Below are 15,107 nucleotides of genomic sequence, written 5' to 3' on the forward strand. Positions count from 1 at the left end.
AGTGGTTGATTTTAACTAGATTTAAGTTATCCATGTCCTTTGCAATCTCACCATGATCTCGATATAGAGAAATATAGACCATTATCAGATAACAATTTTTTTTTTGTTCTAATCTACATTTTTTGGTTTAAAATTTTAATTTTGTTTTGATTTTTTGGTTGAATAGTTATTAAGAGTAAGGGTAATATTGTGGATTTGTGACATTTGATAAGAATATTTAGTCTTATCAAGTTGACACGACAGGCAAGTGAGATTTTAGAAACCTCTGAGGAGTTGAGTGATATTATGAGAAACCTCAGAGGAGGTTTCTGAAATCATCCCTATTTTTCTACTAAAGTTGCTGCTACTACGAAAATAATACACTAGAGAGATGTATGTATTATTGGACTATTTTTATATGGGGCAAAGAACGGTTTTAGGTTAGGTTTTTGTTTATTTTCAATTGTTTAAATTGGAGTAGATTACAATGTAGGAAAAATTAGATTGTTGTATCTAAGAAGCAACATATTGAGACCTAATACATAAATAATACTATATAAGGGCGTGAATCGTTTGAAAATAGCGATCTAATTCATGCCTCCTCTTATCATGCCATAATTACTTGAACGAAACTAATTATTTTATTTTTATGTTACATCGATGAAAGATGAATTTTGTTCATCTTCTATTTGAATTTAATGTTGGAAAGTATTTATAATTACTTAATTACACTTGGCGTAGAACCAATTGGTTATGAGGAAAACATCTTCTGCTACTAGAATAGTATTACCCTCAATTTAACGAGTGCGAGAGTTTCAGGTACTATCCTCATCCACCAAGCTTCACAAACAAACTGAAAACATAGCAGAACACAAATGCATCCATAATGGTGAAGAAGTACTTGTAAATATCAATAGTGCAAGACCAGATGTACAACCGCCTTTGTATTTCATCTAGGATAAAATGCACAGAAAGATTCTTCAGCTCTAGGCTACGATACTTGATTAGGCATTTCTCTGCTGTAACAGCTTCCCACTACTCTGCAGTCCAGTATTTCAATGGCCTTTTCAGACTTTAAATGAAGGATACTTTAAACCAAAAAAAGTTGCTTTCAATTGATAACAATTAACAAAATAACACCATCTCCTAGTGTCACCTTCATCGCCCAAGAATTAAATAAAGAAATATATGTGCTGCAAAGGGGCATTCCAAGGGAAAGCAAAGTGGAGAAGAGTCAGATGTAGATGATCTTTTCAAAATAAAGAAAAATGAAAACCAAAATTAGTCGTGTTTGTTTAGATATTACAAATCTAGAAAATTAATAGAATATTACACTGTGAAACTCCAAAAATATTAAAAGATAAAACACTTATTGCCCCAATATCATCTATGCATGCTTCCAATGCTTTTTTTCTCCCAGATCTGCTAATGAGCTGATTTAAATTCAGATGTTAAAGTGAGATCTAACGAGGTAGATCTAAAAGATTTCAGATCCGACAACCAAATATGCAAAAACTTAGATCTAATGCAAAAAATAGCAAAAAAACTACAAAAGCTATCATTAGAAATCTCTAGGAGAGGAGAAAACTGTCACTCAAAATCCCTGAGAGAATAAACTCTCACTAGGAGACTCCATGAGAGGTGTGTAACATCTTTTGCTACTATAATAGCATTACCCTCAATTTGATGAGTACAAGAGTTTCAGATACTATCCTCATCCACCAAGCTTCACAAACAAACTGAAAAATAGTAGAAAACAAATACGTCCATACAATGGTGAAGTACTTTTACATTTCGACATTGCAAGACAAGGTATATGACCAAGGATGAAATATGCAAAAAGATTCTTGAAGACCACAGGCTACGAGTCTTGATTAGGCACTTCTCTGCTGTAAAATTTTCCCACTACTCTGGAGTCCAGAATTTCAATGGCTTTCTCAGACTTTATGTTCTTAGGTGTCTTGTACTGGTTTAAAGAAGTTCCTTGAGAAACATAAAAGTCCATGAGCTCATTGAATGAACCTTGTTTGACAACTCTTACTTCCAAAGGGCCAATGGTGTTGCTCTGATTCCTCAGCATCTTATATTGCAGATCCAAAGATTGTTCCACTAAACTACAGCATTTTTCCATTTTAACCTGATCAAGTACAGGAAAGTCATCATTGGATCACAGTTGAAGCTCCCAAAAGAGTACATAGTGACCAGGAATAGAGGATGTATCAGCATAGCTACTGTAATCCAAAAGAAAGAACCCAAGTGGTTCAAGGATATGCATTGCAATTGTAACTGCATTCTGGAGGTCTTGTTCAGTTGTTTTATCTGTATCAATGCTCAAAACCACATTTCTCCTTTGTACAAATTTGAATTGGGGAGTGATATTGTGAAAACCTGTCACCAGGAGAACATCCCCCATTCTGTACCTGTATAAACCTGAAAGTACATGCCTCTATCAATATTCTAGATATTAGAGCGTTTGAGCTTCTAAATTCCCTAATCATCATTGTTTATGTTTATCAGGATAATAGATGTACGAAAAACCAGAATGCAGTACCTATATCTGACAAATTTGAACATCAGAACAACTCTTGCACATTACATATTCAAGGCAATTGTTAAGCAGAAACAAATGGAGATACTTCCATTTTAGAACATGATAAATAGATTCAGATGGAAATCGGAAGACACCTTCTGGTGATAAGATGCAAACAGTTCAAGAGCGAATTTTGTGTCTGCAGAGTACTTCTTCATGGGACAGACTAACAGAATTATAGTTCACGTCTACAGTATACCATATGCAATTGGGTCAATCAAAAGTATAGAGAACTTTTTTTAGGTCAAAAGTATATAGATCTTACCTGTACAGGTTGTGACAAGAAGTTCGTAATGTTGGCCAATCTTAACATTAGCAAGATCCACAATGTGATCTTTCAAGCGAGCATCCTTGCTATTGGTGCAGTTTGGATCTTGATGATTGCCAATTGGTATGAACTCATAGTAAGCCATGTTTGGTATAAAAGTATATGAGACATCATAAGGACTGCATAATGGTTTCAAATTTATCCCAAAACACGCCTCTGAAGAAACATAGACTGTTGAAACTATAGGTAACCTGCCTGTATAGAATTCAAGCGCGGGAATGTACTGTGCCATGGACCCAGTAATTATGGCCTGGACATACTTGGTCCTTGGCCAGATCTTCTTAATTATTCCTTCCCAAGATTTTTCTTGGCATACAAGATCAATTGAATCAGCCAAATCTGGCATTTGTTTGCTCAAAATCAAGGAGACAGCCCTTTTGCATTTAGGGTCAGTGATCCAATCACTCATTTGTCCAGTTCTTATGTTGGAAGACATTTCTTGCCAATGTTCCTCAAAAAATTTGATTATCCTTAGCAAACCCGAGGCGAAAAATGTACCAATGCTTGCTATCGCATCTCGCTGGACAAGGCCACAAAGTAATTGACTATACAAGCTCTGATTGGTATCTTCACACAATATAACCTGAGGATATCTGTCTTTTCTGTTCTTTATCTCGCTTGCTGTAGTTGTTCTTAAAACTAAGCCACCAGGAGTGTGGATATCTGGGCTGATAAGGACAAAGAACAGCGCTTTCCCATCGTTTAATCCGTGGAGGTACCTTAGTTCAAAGCTATACATTTAGCACCTTTTATTTGACTCTCATAATTCTGCCGAAGAAATAACAACTGTAAATTCATTGCATTAGTGAATTTACCTATTCAGAACAGTAGCAAGGAGACAAGAAAAGAAGGCCCTGCGCTCTCCCTCCTCAGCAGTTTTTGGAATCCACTTTTGCTTCCCACCTGAAGTGCCCGAGCTGCCAACAAAGTTGATGTTATCAGTTAAGAAAAACAAGAAATTCATGGAAACGAATAGAAATAACTCGCTCTTCAGCACTATTGCCGCCCACTCCATTTAGGAGTTTCCTTTAATCTATTTACAATAAATCAAAGAAATTGATTTACCTGATCAGTAGCTCAGTAATGGAATCATTAGTTAAAATCTGAGATGGCTCTCCATCCAGTGCAATTCGATCAATGTAAATCTTGATATCTTCATAATCTACCACAGGAACTTTATTCTTGAATAGTTCCTTATCAGAGTAACCATTAAGAAAACCTTTCAAGTAATCGGTGCTTGCATTTTTAGTTAAAATCTCCTCCAGGACCTGTTCTTGTATATGACCAGCATTGCTGGTTATATCCTCCAAAATCCTCGAACCAGCTTCAGTATCTCTTGGATCAAAGGTTGGCAGCATTCTGGTAAAGAAAAGAAATGCAGAATCTGAGTTTGGGGATGGGAAATATACAGGGAAATTAATTAATGAATAAGCACGCTCAACTACATTGTCTTGAGAAAAAGATTTACGCCATGGTTAAGCTCTCTTAAACCCATTGGCCAGGTGATCCATCCTCTCATCCTCATTCCCTTCTCCTAGATGCCTATTTAGTTTGCTGTATGTTACCATTGTAAATTTGTAATGATGTAAACAGAAAAACTCATTGAGTTACTTAGTCTCCTTATGCTATGTTCATCACTTTCACAATCCAAAATCGCCAAATGATCTTGAATATAGCTTCGATCGAGCTCTTATGGATCTATATCCATCCTTGAGTTCAGTCAAAATCTAACTCAAATCAAATTCGAGTAATTTGAGTTGCTATACGAATTGAGTGGGATCTCCATATAATATTCCTTATTTAGCTTATAGAGTTTTTATCTATATTTTGTTGAGCAAGCTTGATCTCAAGCTTCAGCTCGTCCTCATAATTTTCTCGAGTCAAACTCAAGCATGAACACGTGATATTCATTGAACTTGAGCTCGGACTTAACCACAAATTAACTTTCTTTGATCTTGAGCTCTAGTACCTTAATATTTGGGCTAGATTTGGCTAATAATACCCCTAGAGAGGTGATCCAAAATTTAAATGAATAGCACATTTCTATACATAAAAGGAAGCTTATTCGTATGCATTTTCCAAAATATGGCAAAAATATACTAGATACCAGTTGTATTCTGCAATATAATTAATAGGGCAAATTATACTTTACCCCCTATGATTTAATGCTTTTCCATGTAACCCTTCTATAGTTTCCGAAGCTATGCATAAACCCTTATGTTGGGACTAAAGTTTCAAAGTGACAAAAAGGGTACTCTATAAGGGAACCAACTCATAGGGCTGAAAAATGAACTAACCTATTCGATACTCGAATCGAGTTCGCTTGGTAAGAGCTCGTTCAAGTTTGGTTAACCAACTAGTCAAGCCAAATTTGAATAGTTTTTTATGTTCGATAACATACAAACTCGATAAAAAATTCGTTCAAACTCGGTTTGGCAAATAAATAAGTCAAATTTGAACAAAATTTCAAGCTTGTTAAAATAATCAAACAAACTTGAACATTAGGGTTTTCAAGTTGATTAGATTCGTTTATATCCCTATCAACTGAAATGTTGAGATTATCCTCATCTAGAAACTAAAATTTCTGAAATGGCCAAAATATGAAAACACAAAATGCATGACATTTTAGTCCCTTATGGTTTAGTGTTTTTCCACATAACTACCTTTTGTTTTCAAAATCTATACATAACATCCCTTTGGTTAACAAGTAGTTTTCATATTAACATAGGGGTATTTTTGATATTTTAGCAGATTATATTATCGAATGTAAATTCGATCATTTTGATGTTTTAATCCAAACTATGATGGAGCTACGTAGAGTTTTTGAAATGGTAAGAAATTTATATGGAAAAGCACTGAACCACAGGAGGATATAGTGTAATTTACCCTAATTAATACAGAAGTTTTGATTTTGGGGGTTTTCTAGTAAACGGGAGTTTGCCAGATAAAAAGGTGAGTAGTTTTTTGACTACCAATTTAGCAGAGCTTCGTCCTTCAACCAAAGGCAACTAATATCACCAAACTTATCAGCATGATAACCAAAACTCAGAAAAAAACAGAACTAAAAGAATTACATATTAGACAGGATTAACAACTTGACTGCATGAATCTTGTTGACTTTCGACCTACAAATGCAAACCGTTCAAAAAGATGTAAATATATGGCCAAGTAAGCATATCGCATAGGAAAAAAGGAAAACATATGAATCACATCAGAAACAACAGGAGGAAATTAATAAATGAAGCGAATATACATCACCTAAAAGAAACTTGATTGCATATAATCCTACGGCGCAAATATACCTCACCTGGAAAAAACTTGATTGCACTATGATTCCACCGCAAAAATTTTGCAGAAAATGAAGCCTTTGAAACCATTTTTGTCGACTGCTTTTCACTTTTCAGCGATGCACGGACTAGAGAACAGTGAAGCTGTCTGAACTCGAAAGGTTGACCAATTACCAGTGCTACAGGAAGTTGTCCGCGTCAGTCCATATTCATCAAATGTTGACTGAAGATTATATATTTAGATAGGGAGAATTGAACTTTTAGTCCCCAATATTTGTCCCGTGTATCAAATTAGTCTTTAAAGTTTTGATCAAAACATGCTACAGGAAGTTGTCAGCGTCAGTCCATATTCATCAAATGTTGACCGAAGATTATATTTAGATAGAGAGAATTGAACTTTTAGTCCCCAATATTTGTCCCATGTATCAAATTAGTCTTTAAAGTTTTGATCAAAACAAATTTAGTCCCCCAAGTTTGTGATTTTAGACAGATGTATGACAATTAGAGGAAATAGATTTGATGACTAATAGTTAACATCAAATTATCCTTAGTCAATAATTTTAACTTTGCACTTTTAGTCTCCAATATTTTGATTTTGAATTATTATCTTCTCTTAAATTTTAAACAATGATATTAAGGATTTAATATTAAATGAAATGTAAATTAAATGGGTATTAGGAATTCTAATTAAACTTCTTTTTCTTCTTTTTTATTTTTATTTTATTTATTCATGCCAATAGTATCCCATATGTTTCTTCTCTTTTGCATGGTTAGTCTAAAATTTGTTAAAATATATATGTCTTATTGTTTCTCACTATTAATAATTAATTGATAATAGGTTTTATTATTTTTATTTTTAATGATAACTAAAAAAAACTTTATTAAGTTTCCCTTTGAATACATACTTTTGTAATTAATTTGATTTTTCTAAATTTTAATAGGTTAACATTTGAGTTTAAATGAAATTGGTATTTTTTACACATCATATGAATCATTAAATGATTATCAAAATACATAGATCATATCAAAGTACATTAAATGATTATCAAACTTTATAAGGTTGGATTCTTCTCCTTCTTTCTTCCTTCTCTCTAGAGAAAACTCTTTAAATAAAACTCCATTCTAACTCTCCCATGGGAGAGAGATCTGATTTTTTTAATCTTTCCCCATGGGAAGAATCTTCCCTATAATTTTTTTTCATTTGTGTGAATAAAATCTCTCCTAAAATTTTCTAGTGAGTGTTTCTTCTCTCGTTAGAATCGTCTAGTGAGAGTATTTTTCTCTCCTAAATTTTTTTAATGAGAGTTTTCTTCTCTCCTAGAATTCCTAGTGAGAGTTTTACTGTATTTTTTTAATTTTTCTTCTATTAGATCTGAGTTTTTTCAGATTTTGATTATCAAATTTGAAATTTTTTGGATCTATTCGGCAGATCTCACCATAATAATTGGACTTGAAGTAGTTAATCTGCAGATCTAGCGATTGGAAACATGCACAGATGTCCATGGAGTTACAATTATTTTATCTCATTTTTTTAAAATTTGATTTTTATTGTATTTTAGATCTGTAGTATCATTTCTTCAGATCTGTTCTTTGATATCTGTGTATGTTTAACGATGTAATTTCTACCATTAGTACAGATTTTAATGACATTATGATATTTTACAAAAAAAGTACATAGATATTAAAAATAAATGCTTTAAATCTACAATATTGGAACATTGGATTTTAATTTATAAGAAAGACAACAAGAAATAAAGAAAGTTTTCTAAAGAATTCCTAAGATCACTTCATATTGATACTTATCTTCACTAGTTTTTATAATTACAATGGCTAACTACAAGGATTTGAAGTCTACGTACGCAAGACATGCAACAATTTGTGTAGTAGTAATTATAATAAACTTAAATTATAAAACTATAATTCTCTTTTTCTTCCACTATTTTATATTTTATTTATTATTGGTATATTGTCATCCAATTATAATTTATTTAACAAAGATGTACTACTTAGGCTACCATCATGTTGTATCAATATAATGTGTTTTCATGAAATTTTATAGAAATTTAGGAACAAATTTGTCATATATTTAATTTAATTCACATATTATTTTATTTTAAAAGCCTTAGTTATAACTACTTAAAACCTATGGGACCATAATGATCGAAAAGTGAAACATTTGGGACTAGAAATATAAAATTCAAAACTTTTGACTAACACTAATTTGATGTTGACCATTAGTTATGATGATTTTCCATTAGTTGTCCTAAAGCTGTCTAAAATCACAAACTTTGGGGACTAAATTTGCTATTGACAAAATATTGAGGACTAATTTGACATATAGGTTAAACATTGAGAACCAAAACTATATTTCTCCCAAATAGATAATCCCTTGTGTTATGAGATTATTAGATCTTCCCTTACCTAATTTCCCACATGTTTTACTTTCCATTTCATGTGTATAAATTTCATTTGGTAGTCAACTGGGGGAAGGGACTTTCTGAAATTGCTAGGCAATTGCTTCATACATGGTGGCGGTGGATTTGAAATTGGATTGATAGGCTTGATTGTCAAGACACAATTAGTTGCAGTGAATAGAAACATTCATTGTAATTTTGCATATTGTTGTATTACTAGTATTTTATGAGAGTGGATTCAATTGGTAAGGTTCGTTCACATTATCTAAGAGAAGTTCAAATACAAATCTCGTTACCAGTAGTCTCTCATTAATAAGCAATCTATAAGAACTACTACAAGACACTCCATGTGACATCTAGAAGATTTTAAGGTGCTTTATATGACATATGGAGAATTTCGAGAAGAATTTGTTGTGCAATTTCTGGGCATTTTTTGTACTGATAAATGCATTGTTAGCTTGCTCTGGATTGGAATAAGATAATCTTGTTCTCCACGTACTCAAACATTATTATTACTAAAAAAAATAAGACTACATGCTTTTTTTGGCATCCTGTTAGGACTTGTTTAGATCAAACCAATGATTTTAAACCCGGACCGGAGAGTGAACCGGAGAACCTTTCGGTTCACAGTTCGATCGGTTCAACCGGTTCGACCCTGGTTCAAAGGTTAATAATTTTTTATTCATTTTAGTATTAAAAATTTTGAATAAAACTAATATATTTATTTTAGAAAATAAATAATTAATAAAAACTGGTTGAACCTCCTGGTTTTCACCGTTCAATCGGGTCTTGACCGGTTCAATTAATTCTTTGGGTTTTTAATTGAACCAGACCGGAGGCATGGTCGGTTCACGGTTCAACTGGTCGAACTGTCCGGTCCGGTCCGGTTTTCAAAACATTGGATCAAACTAGCTGAAACAACAATTGTGTCTAGATTTGTCGCTCTACCACTAACTTAACGGAGCAATATTGTATTCCTGCTCTGTTCCAAACAACTTGATGAACCTCAAAAGTTTATGATGATTGGTTAATGATGGAGCATACACAACGAATTCATATATTTTTTGACAATTAACATCAACATATTGATTTACAGAAGAAAGTTGTACAGTTTTTAATGTGAGTTATGATAAATTTAGGTTAATTGGAGTAGCCACATGCAATAAGGCTCAATTATAATTTTGCCCCTTTATTCACCAAGTATGCATATCAAACCCCATGACTAATAGTCAAACCCATGAAATGAACTTTGGTTCATGTCAGTAGCTGAAAAGACAATTATGCCATCATAATTTCGAGCCTTGATAAGTTCACCCTTCTCATGCCATCGGATGAAAATAGCATTCTCCCATTGGAGGAAATATGTCATTTAAAAAAGATAAATGTATGACCTCTGAATTTTTACCCTTGAATTTTGTGTTGGGATCCAAGTGTGGAATACATGACTATTGAGATATCAAGTACACAACAATTTAATGACAAATAAACCATAAGTATGAAAAATAAACGACACACAAGATTTAACGTGCTTTGCCTCCATCACTGAGTGTACATCCATGGAGAGAAATCCGTTCTTTGTTATGAGAGTAAAACTCTATACAAGAATATAATTTGAACCCAAGTTTAGCCCTTATATACGATCTCTTATATCTCAAGAATCCTCTCTCACTTCATGTATAAAACTACATATCGCCCTTATGTGCTACCCTGTAGTATGCCAACTTCACCTATTTATAAGTTACATTACTTGGCCAACATTCAAATAATAACAAGAAATAATTGCTAATTCCTAATCTCACAAGGAATAGAAAATAACTCCTAATTCCTAAACTCATACAAATATGAAATTTCTTGGTTACTACTTCAAGTAACTAGAACAAATTAGAAAACTAGTTATTTCCACACAAATTAAGAAATCTGCCTAAAAGAAATTAAGTCAATTTCCTAACAAATCTTCACTTTGGAGAATATTTCTTTTAACAACCATTTGTTTTCAACTATCAACTAATATGATACCGAATTACACATCTAAATCAATACAGTTTTGACACCCAATTGATTCAATAGCCAAATGAATATAATAGGTTGAAATTTGTTATTAAATTTATGATTAATTTTCCCTTTATTCTTACCAAATATTGTTTTAATTGTTAGATTCTACTGATATTCAGTTAATGGTACTACTTGTAGGAAAATATGCGAAACACGATCAAAAGGAGCAATTTTCCAGCATTCTAAGAATTGATTTGATGGTGGCACATTCATGGCCTATTTCTAAGTCAAAATCGAACTCAGGGCAGTTTTTGGATGAAGATTTTGAAGACTTTAATTTTCATTATTAGTTTTAGTATTGAATTAAAAAATTTGAATTATAATCTTTAGTAGTTTCCTTTGTCTATTTGGAAAACAGGTTTTATTATTAGCAGTTGTTGTTAAGTAGGAAACAAAGAGGAACAGAGGGACGGACCCATTTGATTAGGAGTCGGCCAAAAAACGAATTGGGGGTGACTCTTTGGAGCATTAGAGAGCCATCGCTTGGTTCTTTTTTTCTTCTTGTTTTTTTCCATCTACTTTTTGAGAGAACCAAATGAAATTTCTATCAAGAAACTCTTGTGGATTTTTTTTCGATGATGCATAGCTAAACTTTTATTTTCTAGCTGAGGAGTAACAATGAGCTTGGTTCACTAACAACTGTGAGATCTAACTATTTTTATTAATTTCTTTTATTAGTTAATATTTGTATGTTTTCTGGTTTAATTTTTTATGGTTGTTAATTGTTTGAATATCAAAGGCATCTGATATTTAATTCAACCTAACAAACTATTGTTAATTAGGACAATTAAATCCGTAATTGTTTGATTGTCTTAAATTAATGACAACTAATGTGATTGGGACCATGCTAGAGAGATATACGATCTAATTTAAATAAACCCTGGTAGTGGGTTTGTTAATTAGAACACATTTTTTCTGATTTTTAATACAATTAAGAAATTAAATCCTTTGGACGTACTTAGAGTTATCTCTTGGATAGGGAAGTAGTTAACGAGCGTACCGTGACTATTGAAACACTACGAAAAAGTTGATTGTTTATCGTTTGTATAACAACTATAACCTGTTTATTAACGAATAATTGAAATAATTCTTACATCGATGATCAGTTATTTGAATCACTCGTAGAGTTATTTCTTTGGTTAGAGCTCGCTTATCTTGAATTAAATTAAATTTACTTTAATTTAATTATTTTTAATTTGTATTGATTGTTTATTTTTATTTTCAATTATCCAAACTCTCCCAGATTAATTTTCACATGAAAAGAAACAAATTTTTCTCCTAATTCCTGTGGAGACGATCCTACTTGTCATTGTACTCGTTTACATCTTTGAGAGTAGGTATTTATTATTGCACAATTCCCGACAACTGTCAATTTTTGGCACCATTGTCGGAGATTGGTATTAAAATATTTGTTTCTTTTCTTGTTTTATTTTATTTTATTTTATTTTTTGATATTTTTGCTAGTTTATGTCTCGTTCTTCTCATATAGGTGATTTAATTTTGATCGCGAGATTGAGAAGACAGCGCGTAGGCTACTAAAAGAAATCCGAATACGAAAGGAAGAGCAGTCATTTACTGCATCTCCAGGGATTAATTTGGCTGTGGATTTATTGGAATCTGCAAGTGAGTACTCAAGCGATACTAACCACGAGAAAATTATAATGGCAAATAACAATCAAACCTTGAAGGAGTTGGTTGCTAAGGATTTAAACCAGCAGCCTTTATGCATTACTTTTTTTTTTATTATGCTGAAAATGTAACGTTTGAATTGAAATCAGGACTAATACACCTCCTCCCCAATTTTCATGGTTTGCCAGGTGAAAAACCTCACAAACACCTACATGAATTCATTGTGGTATGCACAAGTATGAAGCCACCGGATGTCATTGAGGAGCAAATCAAAATGCGGGTATTCCCTTTTTCATTAAAGGGAACTGCCAAGGACTGCCTATATTACTTGCCAGCAGGGAGTATCTCAATATGGACGGATATGAAAAGAAATTTCTTGAAAAAAAAACTTCCCTGCATCCTGGGCTGCCAGCTTACGGAAAGAGATCTGCGGAATTAAGCATAACTCGGGAGAATCTCTCTATGAATATTGGGAGAGATTCAAGAAATTGTTTACCAATTGTCCCCAACATCAAATTAGTGAACAACTTCTCATTCAGTACTTTTATGAAGGCCTGTTTTACAGAGATATGAGTATCATTAACGCTACAAGTAAATGTGTTTTAGTGAATAAAACCTCTCGAGAAACTTGGGAATTTATTAAGGGAATGGTTGGAAACTCCCAGTAGTTTGGCACAAGAGAGGGTACTCCAACTCATCGTGTCAATGAGGTAAGCATTTCATTGGTGCAAAAGTAGTTGGCAGAGTTAACTTCTGTAGTTCGTCAGATAGCAATAGGGAATATACAGCAAGTCAAAACATGTGAAATTTACAAAAATATTAGTCATCCCACTGATGGATGTTTAATGCCACAAGATGATAGTACGGAACAAGTAAATATGGTTGGATACGTGCCCGCGACCCGTAGGCAATACGACCCTTACTACAACACGTATAATTCGGGTTGGAGGAACCACCCAAATTTTAGCTATGGGGGGAACAAACAAAATTTTGGCCCCAACAGACAGTAAGGGTTTCAGTCACAACACCCATCAAAACCTCAACCCTCCTCATCCAACACAGATACATCCCTAGAGGATATGGTCAAGATATTAGTTATTAAAATTGCGCAATTTCAGCAAAATACCTTGCAATTTCAGCAGAGGACGAATGCAAGTATACAAGATCTAAGAAATCAGGTAAATCAGCTAACCTCTATGATAAATCGTCTGGAATTCCAAGGATCAGGGAGACTACGTTCTTAACTTGAGGTGAATCCTAAAAACGTGAGTGTCATGACCCTTAGAAGTGGGAAGGAAATTGAAGGGGTCAAAAGCTATAGTTCCGAAGGACAAGAACGATGATCAGATTGAAAAGGAGCCAGAGGAAGAAGTAAGAAACAAGACAATTCTTGAGGTAACTCCGGATCCTTCAATTAAAATTAACACTAACCCACCATCTTTTCGTAGCAAGTTAGAGAAGTCAAAAAGACAAGACAAGGAGAAGGAGATCCTAAAGGTATTCTGGAAAGTGGAGATAAACATCCCTCTGTTGGATGCAATTAAGCAGGTGTCCAGGTATGCCAAATTTCTAAAGAATTTATGCGTCAATCGAAAGAAATTGAGAGGCGATGAAAGAATTGTAGTGGGACAAAATGTTTCAACTGTAGTACAAAAGAAACTTTCACCAAAGTGTGGAGATTCAGGAGTTACTATTAATGTGATACCGAAAAATATATATACCTTCTTAAATCTAGGACCCTTAAAGGAAACAAGCATTATAATTCAATTAGTCGATCGTACTAACGCATACTCCGATGGATTGGTTGAAGATGTATTGGTCCAAATTAATGAACTTGTATTTTTCGCTGACTTTTATGTGCTTGACATGAACGATGAACGTTCACTAAATCCATCACCGGTTATATTAGGGATACCTTTTTTGAGTATGGTTGGGAAGAAAATAGATGTTAAATAGGGCACACTAGAGGTGGAATTTGATAAGGAGGTGGTTCATTTCAATATATTTGAAATTATGAAATACCCATATGACTCTCGTACTATCTTTGCTATGAGTGTGATTGACCCTATGGTACAGAAAATTTTTTAGATTGATGGCAGGGATGAACTAAAGGTTGCTCTTACTACACATCTCGAGTTGGAGGCAACTTATAATATAGAATTAGGAGAAGAGCTTGAATGTATGATTGGAACACTGCAGTCGTTGGCTTCTGCAAAAACAAGGTATGAACTTGCACTCCTTTCCACACCAGATTCTCATCAAAAGTTGTTACCTTCTGTGATACAGGCACCTGAAGTGGAACTGAAACCTCTACCAGAGCACTTGAAATATGCATATCTAGGAGATAAAGAGACGCTTCCTATCATCATTTTTGCAAAATTAGATCCCAACCAGAAAGAAAGATTAATTTGTATCTTAAAGGACCATAAAGAGGTAATAGGATGGATCATAACTGACATTAAAGGTATAAGTCCCTTGGTGTGCATTCACATAATACGGCTTGAAAAAGGTGCGAAACCTGTAAGACAAGTACAGAGGAGACTAAATCCTTTAATGATGGAAGTTGTAAAAAAAAAAACTCAAATTACTGGATGTGGGAATGATCTATGCTATCTCTGATAGCCCATGGCTGAGTCCAATGGAAATAGTTCTAAAAAAAGTCGAGATTACAGTAGAAGTTAATCATGATGGGGAGTTGGTTCCTATTCACAAACTAACGGGATGGCTGTAATACATCGACTATCGGAAGTTAAATACCGTTACTAAAAGGACCACTATCATTTCCCTATTGATCAAATGGTTGAAAGATTAGCTTGTCGTATTTACTA

The 15,107-nt window shown here is 33.6% G+C and overlaps 1 protein-coding gene and 1 non-coding gene across 2 annotated transcripts; both read right to left on the bottom strand.

Annotated features, from left to right (window-relative positions):
• Nucleotides 1–1,632: 1,632 nt before the first annotated feature.
• On the bottom strand, nt 1,633–6,247 carry LOC113750203 (indole-3-acetic acid-amido synthetase GH3.17-like). The gene is given in 5 exon segments (XM_027294179.1): nt 1,633–2,409; nt 2,835–3,616; nt 3,713–3,814; nt 3,963–4,256; nt 6,200–6,247. Coding segments are annotated over 4 exon segments (1,746 nt in total). The 5' UTR covers nt 4,256; nt 6,200–6,247; the 3' UTR covers nt 1,633–1,840.
• A 6,442-nt stretch (nt 6,248–12,689) lies between these two features.
• LOC113750982 lies at nt 12,690–12,796 on the bottom strand. The gene has a single exon (XR_003464746.1). It is a non-coding gene; the product is annotated as a small nucleolar RNA R71 (small nucleolar RNA).
• Nucleotides 12,797–15,107: the final 2,311 nt, after the last annotated feature.

Source organism: Coffea eugenioides, chromosome 10 (assembly GCF_003713205.1).
Source record: "Coffea eugenioides isolate CCC68of chromosome 10, Ceug_1.0, whole genome shotgun sequence".
NCBI lineage: Eukaryota > Viridiplantae > Streptophyta > Magnoliopsida > Gentianales > Rubiaceae > Coffea > Coffea eugenioides.